Source organism: Coturnix japonica, chromosome 21, assembly GCF_001577835.2.
Source record: "Coturnix japonica isolate 7356 chromosome 21, Coturnix japonica 2.1, whole genome shotgun sequence".
NCBI lineage: Eukaryota > Metazoa > Chordata > Aves > Galliformes > Phasianidae > Coturnix > Coturnix japonica.
In genome coordinates, this window is record NC_029536.1 from 5,214,022 (window position 1) to 5,235,628 (window position 21,607).

Sequence of the window (21,607 nt, forward strand, 5' to 3'; positions counted from 1 at the left end):
CTTCCAGCACGGTGTGCAGCAAACCATGGCTCTGGTTTCCATGGAAACTCCATCTTGCTCCCCCACAAGTGTGTGCGCACGCAGCTGGGCTGCGGGTCAGGTGTGTCCTGCAGGCAGAACCCCAGAGATGGGGCCTTCCCCTAATAAACCACCCCCCTGAGACCCTGAATGGCCCTATGCCATTCCATTGGGCTCTATCAGTGCCACCAGAGAGCTGAGCACAGCGCTGCCCCTCTGCTCCCTGTGAGGGGCTGTGGGCCATGAGGGGCTGTAGGCCACCATGGGACCTCTCCTCTACCTCTTCTGCTCTAAGCTCTACAACCCAAGGGACCCCAGCCCAGGGCTCCAGGGCACACTGCTGGCTCACATGCAACTTGCCATCATCCATCCCTTCTTGAGGAGCCACTCTCCAATCTGTCATCCCCCAGTCTGTACACAGAGCCAGGGTTTGCAGACAGACATGGGGAGCTATCTCTCTATCCCTATGATTCCATTACGGCTGCCTTGCAGCTCCAGAAAGCCAAGCTTTGCACATAGGCAAACCCCTGCTGAGGTCCATGCTGAGGTGTGTAGCATCAGATACACCCAAATATCATCAAAGCCTTCAAGCGTGCAGGGATCATGTGTGCAGTGCATGCACAGAGGGCTTGATGGATCCCAGACAAAGTGCCACACGTGGTTCCCATGCACGTATTTCTGCCTGGGAAATCCTGGAAAGAGCAACCACGCTCTGATTCAAGAGAAACAAAAACAAACTGGGATCGGTTCCATCTGAGCCAGACAGCAAAAAAAAAAACAACAACCTTTCCAAAAGCAAGAAAAAGACCAGTTCTAATTATAGGGTATCCTGAAGATACATACACTTAAGTTTGTCACTCTATTTGCAAATTAACCACACTCATGGTGACAACACGATTAAGCAGTGGCATGATAAGAGTTTCTCTTCTAACCTCCTAATCCTCTGCTAGAAAACAGAGCAACTGGTGTAAGAAATAAATGGAGGTGAATAGGGCCGCCCTGCCATTTGCAGTGCCACAGACCTTGTGCAGGTCCTCAGGCTGGGATTTGCTTAGCAGCAGCTGGAAGATCATGTTGGAGTAAGTCTGGGGACGTTTATCCTACCAACAGCTTACCACCTCTTGTATTCTTCAGTCGGTGCCACAGGTCCACTCCCAGGGTGTAAATTGGAAGTAAAACACCGACATTATAGCACGGATCAATGATGGAGCTGACGTAAGTGATGGTAATGGCATAACCACTGTACTTGTGAAGGTGACTGCAAATTACAGGCTCCTCCATACAAGAGGAAGGGCGGAGAGGCACTGCACCCCATGAGGCACGCTGTGGACTGCAGGTAGCTCTGCAAAGGCAATGCAGTGGGAAATTAAGGCATTTTTTAGTCTGTAATTGGGGTACACAGCAGGTAACGGTGAACGAGAAGCCTATCTGGGTGTGAGTCATTCCCCAAATGTTCCAACTAATCCTGTTTTCCCCACTTTTACCGTTCCTGATTTATTAAGTAGGGTTGTACACATACACCAAAAGGGTCAGAATTAATTTGTCTTGCTCTGCAGTGCATTGCCAGGAAAGGTCTGCAAATTTAAACCCTCTTATGCTTTTTATTCCTTCAGCTCTATGGATCCTTATGGTGCTGGTTGGTATAGGAGAGCAGCTCCAGCATCTCGCTGGCTTTGCAGCCTGAGGCATCGCCTCCTCCTTTGTCACACCTCCCTGCAAACCAAGCACTGTGCTGTAGGCTCCTGAGCCATCTGTGAGACAGCACACTCAAGCACTAGAACAAATGGGCAGGTCGTTTGCCAGAGCAATGCTCTTTATCATGGTTAGAGCAAAATGTGCCCGGATAATTGTCACTGGTGCACGAGGCTGGAGGGATATGGAAAAGGGGAAGAGTAGCAGAGCTCACAAAGAGTGAATTGATACCAAGATGCCTTAAGACAGATCAGCATGAAGCCCACTGAGATCCCTGGGTGGTGCCTTATGCCCAGCCTGTCCCTTGGTGCTCTATATACACGAGTACTTCAATCCATACACACTGTACAGCCCAGGAAGGTGCAGACGCTGTGTTCACTCATAAAGGACAGAGAGAAAGGTGGAACAGCGTGATGGAAACCACCAGCTGCTGTCTGAAAGCAAACATGCCTGTGATGCTGCACAGACCACTTCCACATCTCTGCAGAAAACCTCCTGGAGAGCTAATGCCATAAAAAGGCAGATATCGTGCATTTAATGGAGTGTGCTGTTTGCTGTTTGACAAATATTATCTGCTGCTGCTGCAGCTTCAGAAGTCACCACCATCTTTACAAAAGCCATCCAGAATGGGAGAACTGCACCCACGTTACTCCAGTTTATGGGCTCCAATTTGGGCTGCACCCCCAACCCACCCCCACCATGACCAATGTCCCTCGGTGCAACACCTCCATGGCTCTTGGATACCTCCAGGGATGGTGATTCCTCCACCCCACCCTGGTCAGGCTGCTCCAATGCATCACCGCTCTTTGTGAGGGTTTTTTATCCCCTAATATCCAAGCTATTGTAATGTTGCACCGCAGTGGTGTGCGGCTTTGCTTGTATTGCAACGCAGCGTGGTGCCACCAGGATGCACACAAAGCTGCTCTCTGCTCTGCAAAGGCTGCAGGAGTCTGAGCTCCTTTGGCCAGATGAAACCATGAGAACTGGGTTTTCAGAGTTTCCATTTATCAGGATCAAAGCTAATGCACATTTAAGGTAAACTGGAGGTAAACTGTTCTAAATTCACAATCCCCAGTTGCATCCAAGGACCCCAGGATGATGCTAGCATCATTTTAACCCACCAAACAAAGAACAGCTCTGTCTCTGAGGACCAGGCAGCCACTGGGGCTGCTATATACCTGGGGAAGGGCTTGTGTTGAAACTTCCCAGTGCAGAGGTCTGAGGTGCTGGCTCAGGGCCTCTTCTGCTGGCAAATGCACTTCCAAGGCACTCACAGCTCACCCAAAGCATATGGCACCGCTCTGCAGTCCCGCCTCGCAGCACCTGGTGGCCAGATCTCACAGCCCTCCCTTTCCTGTTTGCTCTCTTTTTAACACCTTTCAAAGCTCTTTATTTTCTTCCTTTCCATTTTTAGACACCGGTTCCCCAAATGTCAAGACATGATGGCAATGATGGCTCAGATGCGCTGCGCTCACAGATCTTCTTGTTTGCACCGTGTCCTTCACGCTGCTCTGTCCTGATGGTGCTCCACTCACACAAGGACTGAGCACTGCTGCTCGGTGTCACCGAACCCCAGGCCTCCTTCACAGCATGCAGAAGTGTTCATTTCACTCGGCCAACACTAATTTCACCTCGTTTGAAGTTCGGTCTACATAAACACAGCAATCGTGTTAGCTATGAAACACTTTGATTCCATTTCCTAACCTTTATGGGGGCTTTTATGCATACTTTCCAGTGATATACTACGTTGCTAAGGCAGATGGGGAACAATAAAGAGTTTCCCTGGAGCTAATTAAGCTAATCATGGCTTCTAGATTAAATTTTCTGTACGTTTTTTACCTTGTGCAGCCAAAGTAAAATACCAGCTCTCTCAATTGACATCACACCAGCTTGAAATAAGGGGCCCTCTGTGCAAAGAGAACGTCGGAGGGTATTTCCCAACATTAAAAGTTAAAAATAATCCCTTGGTTTTGGCCCAATTTTCAAATGAGAAACACTACGTTCAACAGCAGCATTTCTTTTCCCCCCCCAGTCTTCCCTATGTTACAGACAACAAAGAACTCTGGTTACTCTAAGGTAAACTCTGCTTACCCCACAAAGACCCTCCATACTCCAGAGCCCATAGCAAAGCCCTCTTTGCCCCCATCAGATCTCTCAGCTCCTCCATTCAAGCTAATAACTACCAGTTAAAGCACCTTCCATTCACTATATGGCAACAATGAGTTAAATCCTGGAAGCTTGAGCCAAAATCCCAGCTATTTATTCCAGTTCCTATTAATGTTTACCAGTTTTCTCAGAAATAAATACAAATAAAAGGAGGCCTATGAGGGCAAGTGAGGAAAAGCAGGAAGAAATTCGGCTCTCCAGAGGAGTCAGTGCAGTTATTCCCAGCTCACATGGGTGTAGCAAGAAGAGGAATGCAATGTTTGATCCAAAACGCTGCTTCATGTGCAAAAATAAGTCAGGGGAAATTTTCTCATCTGCACAGATGTGAGTGAGCTCCATGAAAATCCCTGTTGTTGCTGGACCTGAGATACCCATCCCTTCTCTTCCAACACTGGAGCTGAGAAACCCCTCCCTTCTTCCTCAGATATCCAGCCCTTCTTCCAACACTGGGTGCAAGAACCACCCATCCTTTCTTCCAACACTGAACCTCATCCAACACTGGACTTGAGAACTACCCATCCCTTCTTCCAGCACTGGATATGAGAAATATCCATTCTTTCTTTCAACACTGAACCTCAGACACCCATCCCTTCTTCCAACACCAGACTTGAGAATTACCCACTCCTTCTTTCAACACTGGACCTGAGATACCCATCCCTTCTTCCATCACTGGACCTCAGATATCCATTTCTTCTTCCAACACTGGACCTGAGATACCCATCCCTTCTTCCAACACTGGACCTCAGATACCTGTCCTTTCTTCCAACACTGGACCTCAGATACCCATCCCTTCTTCCAAAGGACAGTGAGAGGTGCCTTACAGACTGAGATATGCCGCTATGTTGGGCCATATGGCCAACTCTTTGCCAGGACATCACCTCCCAAGGTTTTGGACCACCAAAAAAAGCCTCAGCCCCACCTGTCTGACATCTCTTTGCTGTCTTGGCTCCCCCAGCTCAATTCCAATCTCCATATGCCCAAATGGGATGCAGGAATGTACAAAGCACAGGTTGGTGTTGCCTCTGATGCACGGTGCACCAAACAGGCTTGGGGTGGTTAATATAGAGCAGCTACAATCCCTACCACAGCCCTGACTGGATTCACAGTGTGGAGGGGTCAGCAAGGAGGGAGAAGAATCAGAGCAATGGAAAGAAAGACACCAGATTCTTGCTTTGCAGATGGAAAGGCAGGAGAGGGAGAAGCCCAAAGAGAAGTATCCACAATGACATAGAGCCAACGTGGGCTGGGAGCATTCAAATTGTCAACAACCTTGTAGAAAAGGCAGACAAATTCCTGTTTTGTACTTGGGAAGAAGCCAGGTGATGTAATCATCTTATAGGAGGATGATGAAATACTTTCCATTCCAGCAGAAACTCAAGATGTTAAATAGCAGCTACTAAAGTTAAACATTGTTAAATCAGTATGTCAGGACAGCATCTACCTACGAGTTTATGAAGAGTTGGCTGAGGAACCGGAGGACAGTTAATGTTCACTTTCCATATGCCATGAAATAGTGCAATGTTTAAGAGACGTAGGAAAAAGCTATTCATTACATGAGGCAGTTTGGCCTATTTTAGGACTGCCAGTGCAACATGGGTACCAGTCACATAACGATGTGCCAGCGATGGGATCCGGTCAGTGGAGGATTAAGGGAAGGCAGTAAGAATGGTGCCAATCTATGTGTATTTACGGAAAACAGATTAAGGCAAATTAGCCTCACATGGTTTTTTGATGCAATTACAAGATTGGTTGGGAGAGGTAACAGCGTTAACGCAATGCACCCAACCTTCTGAAAAGCATTTCCCTTGGGAATGCATGATATTTTGCTTCAGAAATTAGAGGGTCCGCAGACACTGTGGCACATATTCAACGCATTAAAACTTGGCTGGCTGATGCTGCCTATGGTCTGAGATCTAAGCAGGGAATGCACAGAGAGCAGGTCTGTTTCTACTAGAGCCAACAGGTTTGATTCACGGCTCTGGGCTGTTTAACATTTTTATCAGTGACCCAGGAGAGAGTTCCAAAGTGTTGCTAATAAAGTTAGCTGACGAGATGAAAGTCAAAGTGTGGTGTGCACTGAAGATGGTGGGTCACCGACACGCAGCAATGTGGATGGGCACAACCAAGCCATACACATTTCAATACAAACACATCAGCTTATGCCTCCTGGGAAAAGGATGCAGGCCACAGTGGTTCTCTGCCCATAGTCCTACTGCAAAGGATGAGGTCCTGCCCCAGCAACCAGCTGTGCAAAAGAATACAGCCAAAAACTGCTGCTGAAATGGTCAGAGTGAAGATGGCATGGAGGAATATAATGGAGTGAGGTGCAACCCCCTCCAGCACTCAACTGTATTGATCCATGGGATGGAGGCTCTGCCAACTGGGAAGGGCTGGGGAGAGCCAAAAAGCTCTTAGCACAAAGAGGGCAGAGGGTCAGGGATTACTCTTAAATAGCCACATGGAAACCACAAGTATGGGAATAGAAGCCCCTATGGACACAGTTCATTCAGGTCCAAGTGCCAGGCAGCAGGGAGGTAGGGAGGATGCCAGGTAAGGAGGCAGGGAGACCACTGGAAGCATTTAAGATAACTCTCCTTCTCTGGAAACATTTATATCACAATTGGCCGTATCTGCTCTAGCTCAACTAGGAATGCTTCCTGTAAGAACTTAATTAACCCTAGGGCCTTACAATTTATTGGCTGGGTCCCATATTATCTGTGGAGGCCCAGAACCAAAGCAGGCATGGAGCCACAAATAGTTGCTTATCTTCAAAACATCGTGTCTACACAGGATATGACCGTAACACAGTGGGAACACAACCTTCATGGAGCCCACATGAAGGCCCCATACCTACAAGAACCAATCCAGACCATCTTTTGCAGCCTCCAACAGGGATGCACCATGCTCCAGCAGTAATCCCAACAGCCATGCCCCTGCCTTTAGAGCTGCACTGAGGCTCAGTCAGCGCTGGGTTAGTGGAGATGGGGTGTTGGGGTTGATGGAACTGGACAGACTGGGTGAGGACATCAGCATCCTACATCCCAGTTCTCCACACCAGGGAAGGAGCAGGAGTAAGGCACCTTGCTATTGCTCTAGCTCAGAAACAACTGTGACCTTACGAGGCGATGCTATGGGTCTCTTACATCACCACCACCTTCTGCAGGAGAGAATCATCAGCAAGACCAGGGCTCCCTGTGCTCAGTGTTATAGGAACGCAATAAAGAAGAGCCTGCCTGCTGCACCAGAAGTCCAATGGAGCTGGAGGAGAAGCTGGAGATAGAAGCAGAGCTGCCATCCCTGAGCAGGCAAAGGCAATGCTCAACTGCCGTCCAGCTGAAGAGAGAGAGCAAGGAGCACAATGGCTCTGCCTCCTCTGTTGAGGAGCAGAGCCAATGAATAAGAGAGGCAGAGACAGAAATGCGCTTAATATGCTGCTTGGGAGGGACGGGCGGGGGGAGAAAGGGGGGAGGCAGCCAGACAAAGAACAGGGGGATGGAGGGGAAAAAAAAGATGCAGGCAGAGAGAGCAGGAGAAGGTGAAGCATGGGAGCAGGAGGACGGGGCTGGGAGGTGCGGGGCCCCCGTCAGCACTGCGGGAAGGATTGGGGCAGGCAGCATACAGCAAAGGGGCGATGCAAAGTGCAGAGCCCTGCGGGATTGGTGAGCAGGGCCCAGCAAAATGAAAATCTCTTAACCACACAGAATTGTTAACTGCCCCCAAATCCTTTTGTGCTGGGGCTGCAAGCTTAAAGGAGCTTAAGCTGTTAGATGCATGAACTTCCTCCATAAATATCCCTTGTGTGCAGTGCCGTGAGCAGGCTTGTGTTGTATTAGCCAGATGAAAAGCACAGCAGAGAAAATGAGCAACTCCTTCCAGTGCTTGCAGCTGCACTGAGGGGCCGGGCTGACCATTGCCTGGGGTTCACAGAGGCCCATTAGCAGGGCAGCACCCTTGGGCCACATCTTCGCCACGTCCTGTTTGGGCTACATGCGAGATCACTTCACTCCAAGAGTCAGTTTGGATTTGCTTTTGTTTTGCTTCTGGAAAAGGGCCCAGATTTCCTCCCACCCCTCAAAACACGCAGAAAAAAAAAAAACAAACCTGCTGGCCATATGTACGAGCAAGTCCTCCAAGCCAGGAGGCTCACACACACTGCCCATGCAACAGGGACTAGGACTGGGCAGGGGTGCAACTGCAGCAGTGCAGCGATGCAGGACTGCACCCCCAGGGTGCTTTTAACCCAGCCAGATAGATGAGCCCCCCAGCCATTCCTTCTGAGAGCAGACGTGTGCCATCTCTACCTGGTGGCTCACATAGGAACCAGAGAAATCCTACCACTCCTGCAGAGCCCTGGGCCCATCCAGCTCCATAGCCAGAGCTGCCCCATGGAGACGGCGCATTGCCGGCCACCGCGTGATTGATGACGGCGGGGAGTGTGGGGCTGCATGCACGCCAGCACCGGCTGCAGAAACAGCTGCTGAGGTACTGGACCTCCCAAAATCCTGCTGCTGCACAAAGAGGAGAGACAGCCCTTCTGCTCTCTCCCTCCACCTCGGCCCCCTTCCTTTCCAGCTGACAGAAATGGGCTCTGCAATGGGTATTCGAAGGGACCGATGCGTGGCTGGGCTGGGGAAGTAGAGCAAGTAGAGAAAGTGAAGCTGTATCAGAGCAAAGCATTGTGCAGGGCTGGAGTGAAACACAAAAATAACCTCGAGATGGAAAAGCTGACATGAAGCATTTTGGCTTCCTTGTGTTGCTATGAATGCTCCACTTGGGTGTATTAAAACATCCAGCTGGGATTAGCCAGGCTCCCTCTGCACACTGTGCTGAAGCAGTACTCTCAGCAGCCTTGGCCCTGCTGCAGCTGGAGGACTCTTGATCACCACTAATGGGGAGAGAAGAGCCACATGGAGTGGATATCAAACATCCCCACACACAGCAGGACCTACAGGTGGATGTCCCTCCAAGTGAGAAGCCATGCAGTAAAAGGAGGATCTCCACAAAAGGCTTCACTTCTGTTCCTTTGGCTTCAACATGTAATTCCTACATCACTTTCAGATTTTGACACTTCTTCTCATGTCCTCCTCAGTCTCCCTTCAGTCCTCCCCCACTCCTTGCCCCTGTGAAAGACCTTGTTCCAGCCTATCTCACTATGGGCATCCTTCAGCACTGAGGAACCCCACTGAGCTCATGGAGTCCAAGGAGAACATTCGGAACCTGGTCCTGCAGGTCAACCCTTGCCTGCTCAACATGGATTGCTGTAATCGCATGGCCCTTCTGCTGGTGATGTGATTGCAGAGGAACAAGAGCAGCCATTCAGCCTGCAGTCCCAACCAAGCGTGGCCAGAGACTGTTCCCCTCTTTGGAACATCCATTTCCCATCATCAGCACCTTCCCCATACTTGCTTGGTGCTGCCCAGCCATCCCTTCCTGCAGCAAGTAGAGACGAGAAGCAGCTCCTTCCTTGCAGAGTTTGGTGTATCTATAATTGATCTCAGAGAAATTCCAGCTCTGCTCAGTGCGTCGATGCTATCAAAACTGTAATGGGATTTTCATGTTCAGCTGGGACAGGGAGGGAAGAATCAGTTTGTCTAATGCTGCAGTTTGCACTGCTTTGCTCTTTCTGTCCCATTCTGCTACAATTCCACTTTCCCACCTCTTCCTCCACAACCCCAGCATTTCAGAGCACATTCACCCAGCACACTATAGATAAGCATACCTGCTTCCATGCAACCAAGGAAGAAACTTCCTCTCTTCCAGACCCTCTCCACTTTCTCCTGTTCCCCAGTTCCACCCCAGACTCCTGGGAGGTAGCTGCAGAGCAGAGGCACAGCTCAGTGGCTGAGTGTCCCTCCTGGGAAGCATGAAAGGCAGCAGCGACTGCACAGCACCTCTGGGCTCTGCAGACCCGGAGCTAAGGCAGAGCATCTCCAATGGAGAGATGAACCCAATTCCCTTGTGAGGTCCCTCCCAGCCTGCAGATTACAGCTTGAAAAGCACCGATACAAGCACAGCAGTGCGATGAGCATGTGAGGAGCAAAGAGAAGGGTTTACCTCTGCAAACGGTCCCATTCTCCACCGACTCATAGCCCGGCCTGCACGTGCAGCGACCTATGGGTACCATCCACTCCCCATCCCCATTGCAGTACAGCTTGATGGGCACATCCACCTCCTCTGCATTGTTGATGCACGTCCCCCGGGCTGCCACCAGAGATGTGCTCTCCGCTCCCGAGAGGGTTTCCTGGAAGACCGCCCCGTTCTGAATCACACGGGGACACTTGCGGTAAAAGACACGGACTGCAATCAAGGACATGCAGCCCCCATAGTCCTGGAAGGCCAGGTAGAAACCGTTTTTGGAGACAGGTCCAAAACTGCGCACCTCGGTGTTAATCTTCATCACCCGCCCACCAAGGTCCACCTGCGAGAAGCTCTCGTCGGCAGCAATCGTATCTACCTTCATCCAAGGGTTTTCCATCCAGTTAGGAAAAGTCTTGGTAGCAGAGTCAAAGTCTGATTCGTAATAATAGAGATTAAAAGTCTCCTTACAGGAACCTGGGACATTGGGGATGCTGCTGCAGTCCCGAACAGAGAATTTCATCTCCACGTGGATGCGATGCGCTCCTCGCCTCCGGATGTACTTGGTCCTCAGCCAGTTGTTCTGGTTGGGCTCAAAGACGTTGCACACCTGGTAGGTGCGGATGGTGTTCATGTTCTCGTCGTATCCACTCACCTCTTCCCACTGCAGACAGGACACAAGAAGTCAATAGGGCTGCAATGACATTCACAGGATTAAACACAGGGTCCCCACCTGCTCTGTCTCGGTGCCATGCGGCCATGCTGTCCTAACATAAGCTGTGCCACATCATACCATCACATCACCCCAACCCTACATGTCTCCAGAGGGGTCTGACGCTTGTGGCACCCCATTGGCTTTATGGCAAAGCCTCCCCATGCATGGTCCAGGTGTGGCAGGGCACTACAGGGCCACGCAGCAGTAATGTTTTAAGCAGGGGCTTTCACCTGTGGGCTACACCGTCCTGCATAGGCCTCCTCTTAGCTGCAGAGCCTCATGGCTAAGTAACACGATGCCTTCAGCAGATGTATTCCCACCGGTGCCGCTACGGTTACAACCGTGGCAGACAGACCCTGCTTTATAACATGACTGTAAAACCTCCTTCCAGGCTGCAGCCTGAATGCCATGCAAGGTGCAGGGTGCCAGCAGGACAGCAAAGCCCCTCTGCAGCTCTGGAGGTGTCTCCATAGAGCTCAAGGTGGCTACAACACACCCATACCTGCACCCTCTGCACACTGGCCCTGTTCAGCTCTCTGCCCTTTTGTTCAATCCCTCAGCTCTCGTTGCTGTCTCCACCCTTTGTAGGGTGGGGAGACACTTCAGAGCAGGTCAGAGATGTGATATGCCCACTGGGATCCATCAGGATGTCTGTGGTTGAGGTCAATATGCTGCTGGATACCTTGGGAATAGGAAGGTGAAAGAGAAGGAACAGGAAGATGCTCAGAGGGCAGGAGCACATCTCCTATGAAGAAAGGAGGGAGCTGGGGCTGTTCAGCCCGGGGAAGAGAAGGCTCTGGGGAGACCTCATCATCACCTTCTAATACTTAAAGTAAGCATATAAAGAGGAGGAAGATCGATTTTTTTATACCACCTGATAGTGATAGGACAAGTGGGTGATAGGACAAGGGGTTGTGGTTTTAAACTAACAAAGAGGAGATTCAAGATAAATACCAGGAGGAAATTCTTTACTCAGAGGGCAGCGAGGGCCCTGCTTCCCAAAGTGTGGATGCTCTATGCTCAAATCCATGGATGGGACCTGGGCAACCTGAGCTGGTGGGAGCAGCCAGCCCATGGCAGGGCTTGGAACTGAGTGGGCTTCAAGGTCCCTTTCAACGCAACCACACTGTTATTCTATGAACGTTGCTTTCTCTCTTAGGTTTGGGTGATGCCAAACATTGATGGAGCAAGAAGAAAGTAAGCACATGGGATTCCCCTGCCCCAGTGCACTTTGTGCCTCCCTCTACTCCAGCCTCCATAGGGGAGAGGAGGGCAGGTCTGGGGAAACATATGAAGGGAACCAGGCTAAAGAGCCAGCTGGAATGGCTGTTCATGAGCTTGTGGAGGCCAAGCAGCTTCCCATGGACATGAAATCCAACGTGCAGAGCATCACCCTGCCCTGGATGCAAGACTTGCCCACAGTGCAAACCTGCTGTCACCACGTCCCTGCAGTCAGGGCTGCAAAGGGAGGCTCCCGAGATGTGAGACAGATTGCTTTTTGCACATCAAGGCTAACAAACAGCCGAACAGAAGGCTGTCAGAGAAGATCCCCAAACAGCTCTATCCATTCCTGATGGGCCATGGCTGCAAATCTGCTACAAGGAGAGGAAGAGAGCATCCTCATGGAATGCAAGGGGAGAATTTGCTTTCTTTTCTATGCATACATTCGGTGTGCTAGTGGGAAAGAAAAGCAGGATTTAGACAATTTTTTGGGGAGGAATCATGGACAAAACATAAGGAATCAGTTTCTTCTGTTGCTCTGCATCTGGCACAGATCTGCTTTGCCTGGACCTCTCCTGATGCCAGCAGCTCTCATCCCAAAGAGCTGCAATGGACACCAGGACCCACCTACCTGCCCCACAAGCCGGGGCTGCTCAGGCCCTACAACGCCCTGCTCCTTTCTCGCAGCTGGGAGTGAAAGTCACTCCTGTGCATCAGCCCCTGTTCTTCCTCAACGCTTAATTAGAAGCCTCTCCCTTTCTCCTCGCTCTCTAATTAACATGCCGGGAACTCAAAAGAAGAAGGCAGCACAATAATACAGAGAGACGGCTTCCAGCAGGCCCAGGCCTCATTACTGCAGGGCTGGCAAAGCGTGCTTTACATATGGAAAAACTGCAAACAAGAAAGGCTGGGCGAGGAGAGAAAAAGACTTGACCTCTGCTCTGGCCCATTGTGTGCCTGTCATCCCCCCTCGGCGGCCAGGCCGGTGTTGGCGGGGCGGGCGTAAGGCTTTATCATGGTGATGGGGCCCGGTACCCAAACCACCACATCCCAGCTCTGGGCATGCAGAGGAGGCCAATCTTGCAGGGTTTAATCTCCTCAACACAGGCTTTGCTCGGACATTTCTTTTCTTCTGCCAAGCTGGCCATGGGGAGCAGGTTTCCTGTCAGGTTTGGGGTGAGGCCTAGAGGAATGTCTTCATCTGGCCCTCCTGGTGCCTTGGTGGGGCTGGGTGCAGGGAAGAAGGAAGAAAAGGGAAAGAAAGAAAGGAAAGAAAGAAGAAAGGAAAAGAAAAAACAAGAAGAGGAAGAACTAAGGGAAAGGAGAAAAGGGAAACAGGAAATGGAAAAGGAAAGGCAGAAAGGGAAAGGGGGAGAGAAAAGGAGGAAAACGGAAAAGGGGAAATGGGAAAGAAAGTGAGAAGGGAAAGAGGAAAAGGGAAGGAGGATAAGAGGAAAAGTAAGGGGGAAATAGGAAAAGAAAGGGGAAAAAGGGCATGGGGAAAGGGAAAAGAAGAAAAGGGGATTGGGAAAAGGGAGAAGGGGATAGGAAAAGTAATGGGGAAAAGGAAAGTGGGAAAGTGGAAAAGGGAAAGAGGAAAAGGTGATAGAGGAAATGGGAAAGAGGAAAAGGGGTGGGAGAAGGGGAACGGGGAAGGGGAAGAGGAAAAAGGGGAAAGGGGGGAAGGATAAGGGAAAATGGGAAAGGGGGGAAGGGAAAAGAGGAAGGGAAAAAGAGGAAAGGAAAAGGGAAAAAGGGAAGGGGGAAGAAAGGAAGGGGGAAAAAGAAGGGAGAAATGGAAAAAGGAAAGGGGAAAAGGGAAGTAGGGGAAGGAGAAAAGGGAAAGAAGGAAAGAGAAATGGGATAAGGGAAAAGGAAAAAACAAAAAGGGGAAAGGGGAAAGGAGAGCCTCTGGGCTTGGGCCAGGCTGGCTTTGGCCATGTAACCTGAGGGAGAGTGTGATGCTAGACCAGCAGGCATGGCTTGGCTCAGGGCACTGTGAGGGTACCCTGCCAGCCCCACCTCCACCCCAACACCAGCTGGTGGAACACTGGGAGCTGACAGTGGCCCTAGGCTCCTCCACTTCAGCAGGTGACACTCCCACCCATGTTTGCTTGTAGTCAGCAACACCAGATTGGGCACCCAGCTCCCATAAAGCAAGAGGATAACTCACCCCTGAGGGAGGATGCACCATCCAGCCCAGCTCTGCCGTGGCTGTTGTGGAGTCCATCAGTGTCTCTGCAGGAGGAAGGGGAAACAAGGAGTCAGTCCATCACCTTCCACTTACATTTGCAAAAGTGGGACGCTTTTTCTCTGCCTTCTGCATGGTAGTCAGTATCCTCAGCCATGCAGCAGTGGTTCGGAAGGAAAAGCACTTCAAGGACTTGCCATACTTAAAAATTAAACCAACATTAAAGCCAATTTTCCAGGCAATTTGGGTAGAAATAGGTCAAATGCTGCTATTGCTAATCAGCACTGAACAGTGGCCGAGGATGGTTTAGGCAGGTCACACTACATGCACAAGCAAGACACAAACATGAAATCCATTTTGCAGCTTCAATTTCCCTGCCCTCCCAATTACTACAGAACAGGCAAGGAAAGAGTCTTACAGCTCTGCAGCACTCAGGAAAAAGCACCATATGTACAAGGTGTACACCCACCCAGCTTCAGCTTGCTCACCAGGAGAGCACCGATATAGTCAAGATGTCCAGTCACCAGCCTACAGACCCAACAGTCATCCCCAATACAGTCAAGATCTCCAATTTCCAGCCTACAGATCCACAAGACAGCCACAATACAGTCAAGGCCTCCAGCCATCAGCCTACAGGCTCAACAGACAGCCCTGATATACTCAAGATCTCAAATCACCAGCCTACAGACCCAAGAGACAGCCCTGATACAGTCAGAATTTCCAATCACCAGCCTACAGAACCACAGACAGCCCTGATATAGCCAAGATCTACAATCACCAGCCTACAGACTCAACAGAGAGCTTCAATGCAGTCAAGACCTCCAATCACCAGCCTACAGATCCAACAAACAGACCTAGTATAGTCAATATATATCAAGACCTCCAATCACCAGCCTACAGATCCAACAAACAGACCTAGTATAGTCAAGATCTGCCACCACCAGACTACAGACCCAATAAACAGCCCCAGTATAATCAAGACCTCCCACCACCAGCCTACAGACCCACAGACAGCCCCAATACAGTCAAGACCTCCCACCACCAGCCTACAGACCCAATGAACAGCCCCAATATAATCAAGACCTCCCATCACCAGCCTACAGATCCAACAAACAGACCTAGTATAGTCAAGATCTCCCACCACCAGCCTACAGACCCAACAAACAGCCCCAATATAATCAAGACCTCCAATCACCAGCCTACAGATCCAAAAAAAAGGCCTAGTATAGTCAAGATCTCCCACCACCAGCCTACAGACTCAACACTGTGCCACCTCCCATGGCCAGAGCAGAGACAAAGAGTTCCTGGCTCTAACTGTGTCCTGCTCCTGACCACTAAAAACCCCAACATCCTGCCACGAATTCCCAGAAGGCATCCCCACCTTCTCCACTTTCACTGCTCTGAACCAAAACGAAGGGGAACAAAAGATCAGCGCCGTGCAGATCCATCGCTTAAAGAGATAAGGCTGGATGCAGAGATGGCAAAACGACTTTTATTCAGTCCACGTAAACTCCCTTTTCCCATTAGTAAGCCAAAAAGTGCCTCGGCATAGATACGCTCCTTGCACCTACTTCTGGCAGTAAATCATTTTCAGACTGCGGGTTGTTACTCACTCCTGCTTAGAGCCAGCGGTTTCCAGTTCACAGGAAACCAGCATTTCAAAATTTGGTTTTATTCCAAAAGCAAAAAAAAAAAGCAAAAATAGTTCTTTTCAAATGTTTTTTTCTCCCACTACGAAGAGTTCTTGGAGAACAACTCGTCCAAAAAATGTTGTCATTCGGATTTATGACATTTCTTTTTTAAATGGAGCGGTTGTTTACATAGCTTAATAACAGTGTTTATTTTATCAAAGTATCGTCGCTTTTTCATTACAACACCCGTGGCACTTTGATCTAGAAGGAAAACAACGTTCTTCACCCAATGCTAGCAAGGAGCTGCACTAAAAACCAACGCTATATATAGGTTGATTTATCTTAACTATCGATGACACTGACTATCGTGCGAAAGAAGATGCATCATAAACCAGCATAATTCCCCAAATAAAAACAATCTTTTTAAGCATTCTGCATTTCCTTCCAGGAAAACATGGCACAGTGAACATGTGCCCAGACCAGTGCTGAAGCACACGTTGTCCATAGCCCTCAGTGTTGCCCCTCATCCTCTGCTAAAGAGTTGAACATGGCCTTAAGATGTTGTAGGGCAGAAACACGTTGGGTATTAGGAACAATTTCTTCTTGAGAAGAGTGTTGAGGTGTTGGCACAGCTGCCCAGGGAGCTTGTGGGGGCACCATCCCTGGAAGGGTTCAATGTGGAGATGTGGCACTGAGGGATGCGAGCAGTGGGCGCAGTGGGATGGGTTGGGGTTGGATGGATGCTCTTAGGCATCTTTTCCTACCCTTAATAATTCTATGACTCTGTCCTCTTGGAGTGACACGTTGGCTCAAGGACACCCCATTTTGACATGATAACAAGGAGCAGAAATCTGCAGGTTTCAAGCAGATTTTTCTAAAGGTCAATTATCTTCTCATAAATATATATCTTCTCTCTTACTTTAAAACTGAATTCATTCTGCTCAGCTGCCAGTTATTAGATTTCCTTTTACTTTCAGACTGTTATCCAAAACCTCCTTTTCCTCTTGTGCTGCTCAAGGGTGGCAAATGAATCATCTCCCAGCCTTCCCCAAGGTAACCAAAAGTAACCGAGAGTCTTTCATCCTAAATAAGGTCCCTTTTCTTTGGGGCTCCTGTTTGTCTTTCTTTATGTAGGGTGGACCCCAAGACTGCATCCCAACTGCACGCAGCTGTAACATCCCTTTGTGTGACTTTTTGCACATCTTTTCTAGTAAATTGCTGTCCTGGCCGAGGTCCAGAAAGCATGTGGAGATCAGTTGACATGTTAGCATTTGGCAGTGGTTGCCTGAATTCCATATAATCGTGAATAACTGATCTCCACGAATCAGAGCAAACCTCATTAGCCGCACTGTCTGCGAATGTGCATGTGAAGCCAGGTTGGATTTCAAGGGTAGGGGGGGCATTTGCTCCTTCATTGATGCTTGACCTCAAAGCGCACCACAATGCCTTACTGCCTAAATAATCACAGAGTCACACAGTGGTTTGGGTTGGAAGGGACCTTAAAGCCCACCCAGCCCCAACCCTTGCTTTGGGCTGCTCCCCACCATGTCAGGCTTCCCAGAGCCCCATCCAACCTGGCCTTGGGCACCTGCAGGGTTGGGGTAACCCCAAGAATAATGGCATGCCACAGATCTACCTTGCATGTGTACTTGGCCAAAAGCATCTCACACTCTCCATATAAGCTTTGAAGAGGCCATATAACTCCCCACAGAAGCTCAGTGTCTCATCCTTACGAAGTCACTTATTGTTATACAAAGGGAGCACACGCTTCAGCAAATAAATCCAGCTTTGCTCACTGCCACGGCTGCCTCCTTCACGGTGCCATCCTCCAGGTCTGGCAGCAGATATGGGACCCCTGGCATCCTGCATAGAGCAACAACCCTTTGGTGATGGTGACAATGCACTGCTAAGGGTAGTGGGGGTGGTTGCCTGACCCCCAGCCCACCTCTGGTGGCTGCCTACAGCCACATCTCAGTGGAATGCTTTTGCTAGAGCAGTGTTTTCTCAATATCTTTGTTTGTGTTATTCCCTCCCGTGTGTTTATCCGCGGATTCACATGCTACCCACAGCACTCTAAATAAATCTACAGCTGCTCGAAACTAGCAGACGCAACTCTGGCCTGCCTCCCACCAGAAACCGCACTGCTCCCCACGGGATGGTTAGGAGATAAGTGCCTGTCCTTTTCACTTTGAAGATGCTTTCAATAAGCAGCTCTCTGCCAGTGCTGGGGCTGCTACAGGCACGACCAGGGGAGGCACTGCTGCTACAAGAGCATCCCCAGACTCTGCCACACTCAAGGCTCCAGCTGGAGCACTTTGCATGCAGAGATGCATCACTGTCAGCACACCGCAGCCTCTGGGATGCTCATGGTTACACTCAGACAGCAGTGGGCTGATGGCAGTGATAGGACAAGGGGGAATGGTTTGAAACTGAGACAGGGGAGGTGTAGGTTGGATCTTAGGAAGAAGTTTTTCACCCAGAGGGTGGTGATGCACTGGAACAGGTTGCCCAAGGAGGCTGTGGATGCCCCATCCCTGCAGGCATTCAAGGCCAGGCTGGATGTGGCTCTGGGCAGCCTGGGCTGCTGGTTGGTGACCCTGCACACAGCAGGGGGTTCAAACCAGATGATCATTGTGGCCCTTTGCAACCCAGGCCATTCTATAATTCTATGGCCTTTCCCACCTGAGACTGGAGAGCAGAGGACAAGGATGGCAATAGGTGCTGACTGTGATCAAAGAGAGGAGACTGGAGAGTGACAGGAGCAAGGAATGGTGGCAGAGAGGCTTGAAGGGATTAAGAGAGGATCTGTGCACACTGCAGACACACTTCTCTGTGTCCGGAAAAACAATGTCTATGGAGTTTTGCCAATTTCAACCAATTTAGACCATCTGGACCTGAGTTTCTCAGAAGTCCTGGTAAATCCTTTGCATCTGCAGGCTCCAAACTCATTGCAGATAAAGAAACAGCTGGACAAATAAATAGCCCCACAGATAGCTGAAGCCTCCACCCTCATTTTTCCACCCACAACTTTTTCCTTTCTCCTCGCACTTCTCACATCAGTCCCTCCCTCACAGCAGGAAACCTTCCAGATTTTAATAACACAGGGTGCAAACTTTGAGGTCCACCTGGGATTCTATTTTCAAGGCCAGGCTGGATGTGGCTCTGGGCAGCCTGGTCTGCTGGTTGGTGACCCTGCACATAGCAGGGGGTTGAAACGAGATGATCATTGTGGTCCTTTTCAACCCAGGCCATTCTATGATTCTATGGTCAGTGCTGGATGAACAAGTTGCCTGTGTCTCACTATTGGAGCAAAGGAGCTGGCAGCTGAAATCCCACATCAGGCAGACACAGGTCATCCCATAACAATGCACCCCATCAGATGAACCCATGCTGGAGTGACACTGAAGAGAAGGCAGACAGCTGTGCTGGATGAGGCTCTGTGCTACAGCCCAGCACAACACTGAGCTCCTCCATGCAGGCACACGTGCTCCTGGAACAGCCATTCCAGCCTGGCCTCACGCGCAGCCACCGCATCCCTATACAGGAGGGGCGGTTAATGAGAAACCCGTCTGTCCCCCCGCCCCAAAGAGCCCTTGCTGCAGATCTATTTATCCTTCCAGAAGTTGAAAGGCCCCTCTCTGCCTCCTGTGCTTTACTGGAGCCTTATTATAATATTTTTGCCAGCAAGAGCTAAGAGGGGCTGAGCAAACCCAGTGGCCTTTCCCTGCAGCACCGAGTTTTGCTTTGCCTGGCTGATGGCCAGCGGAACAAACTGAAACCCAATCCCCCCCGGCCGACCCGCTGGCGCAGTAACAGCACGTTGCATTGTGAGCCGGCGGCTACAGGATATTTTGGATACTTCACTCAGGGATCCACTTAAACTCCAAGAGGGAGAGTGATTGATAGGGAGAGAGACGAAGCAATGACTGAGCCGGGATGGGGACTGCCCGCATCCTGCCTTGTGCCTGAAGCCCCAAAGGAAACCCCAAGGACAGCCATACCGTGCTGCAGGAGTGGGTTGTGCTGGCAGTCCCAGTGGATAAGAACACAGGAGCAGGCAGGTATTATGCTTCTCAATGCTTTTCCCTGAGAAATCAGGTCCAGATAGATAGAGAAATCCATAAGCAGAGGCAATGCCCAGCATCTCCATCGCCCTGAGCACATTCAGCCTGCTGGGGGCCAACAGGGAAGAAGGGGAACCCTGGAGATATTGCACAGCTCCCACACAGGGTCTCTCTCCCCATTCCCTGGTTCCTCACACCCTGTCTGTGTCTGCATAACTGGATTCAACCCCAGTGGGCAAAACCCAGGACTGACTGACGCTATGTGGGTATTCCCAGTACCTCACCAGCCACCACCATCCAAAGGGATCTCAGGTACTACCATGCATGGTGTTGGCTGCTCCACTGCCAGACAGCTTAAAGCCAGTAGGAAACCCCCCCTAAAAGAGGGAACAAGCCCAATTCTTGCATGTCACCCAAGCACATCTTGCTTTCCAATTAACCCATAAATACAAAGTAATGCTGCCAGACAGGGCTGCCCAGCTCATTCACCTTACAGGAGAAATACAGCCTGGCTCTGGCACCTGGGAAGACAGAGAAGGGCTGGGGCTCCACAAGGAACTCAGATTTTGGGATCTTTCAGGCTCAGGGCTCTGTTGAAGATGCAGGTTAGGTTGGCTGTGGGTGATAACCACACAGCCCGGCTGCCAGGCTGCCCAGAGCCATCACTGTACACAGTGATCCTGCTTTCCTGCCACCATTTGGCCCAGCAGAAACCTGATAACCACATTGGAGCCCCCCAGAAAGCTGCTCCAGCAGCACCAGGGTCTGGTAGCATCTTCCCCATGAGGAGCTGGCGTTTGTAGGTGGTCTGAGTTCAGCCGAGGGCAGGCTGCAAGCAGAGACAATGCAGATGCTAAATGCCAGCGAGCAGAGGCCCTCCTGCTGCTCCCGGGAATGCAGTAGCCACACAGAGAAGGCACAGATGCAGACGTTTAACAGCCATTGCTACTGTCAGTGCTAATGATTCGGGCTCTGCAGTCACACCAACCCCACTGTCTGCAGGACACACTGCAGGGGGTGGTTAACAAAAACTCATCCCTGCCCATGTCCTGTCTTGTCCATCCCAATAGGACAAGCCCAGCAAGGGCAGGACACAGCTAGGGATGTGTCCTTCCTCACCAGGAGCCGCAGAGCTCTGGGGATGGCAGCCCCCACCACCTGCTGCCCTGGTCCTGCTCATGGCATAGCACAGCCATCACACAGCCTGGCCCTGACCAAGCCCTCGACCACTGATCCTGCTTTTAACTGTGCAGCAGTGGATGCCTTGGCTGGCTCCTGGCTGCAGCACCTGTAGCAAAGAGCAGCTTTACAACACCATAACCTGCCCCATGCCCCAAGGCTGGCTGGCACAAGCTGCAGGTGCAGGGCTGCACCACCCAGGCACCCAGAGCTCAGCATGATTCTCTATCACATTCAAGTATTTATGCCTTGGGAACAGCAGCAGGGTAACCTCAGGAGATGAGAGATGTACAAGAAAAGCCCATAGACTGAGTAGCAGCACCAGTTAAGCAGCACGTGCTGGGCTTTTGCATGACATCCATCCTTCTTCTCCACTAAGCTCTCTCATCATTTGATGCAATGAGCACCTATAGGACCAACAGGAGCAGTGTGAGCCCAGGGGGCATTGAATGTGACCAAGCACTGTCTCCTCCTCCCCATGGGGCAGCATCCCCAGCCACCCCAGCCTGAACTCAGGTGTACACAATGAGCCCCATCCCACCTCCCAGCACCGCTGGCACTAAATGAGGTTTTGTCACCCTGCATGGTGGCACAGGCTGGAAGCAACTCATTCCCAGCAGGCTGCTGAGCCCTGCTCAGCATCCCAATCGAGCTG

General features: G+C 50.5%; 1 protein-coding gene across 4 annotated transcripts in view; it reads right to left on the reverse strand.

The window, feature by feature from the left end:
• Positions 1–21,607, reverse strand: part of EPHB2 (EPH receptor B2) — a 92,836-nt gene that overhangs the window by 50,854 nt on the left and 20,375 nt on the right. For all 4 annotated transcript variants that reach the window (XM_015882710.2, XM_015882708.2, XM_015882709.2 and 1 more), the window contains exons 2-3: positions 14,061–14,125; positions 9,931–10,615 (exon numbers count right to left, since the gene is read on the reverse strand). In XM_015882710.2, coding sequence (XP_015738196.1) covers positions 9,931–10,615; positions 14,061–14,125 — 750 coding nt within the window. The remainder of the gene's footprint in view (positions 1–9,930; positions 10,616–14,060; positions 14,126–21,607) is intronic.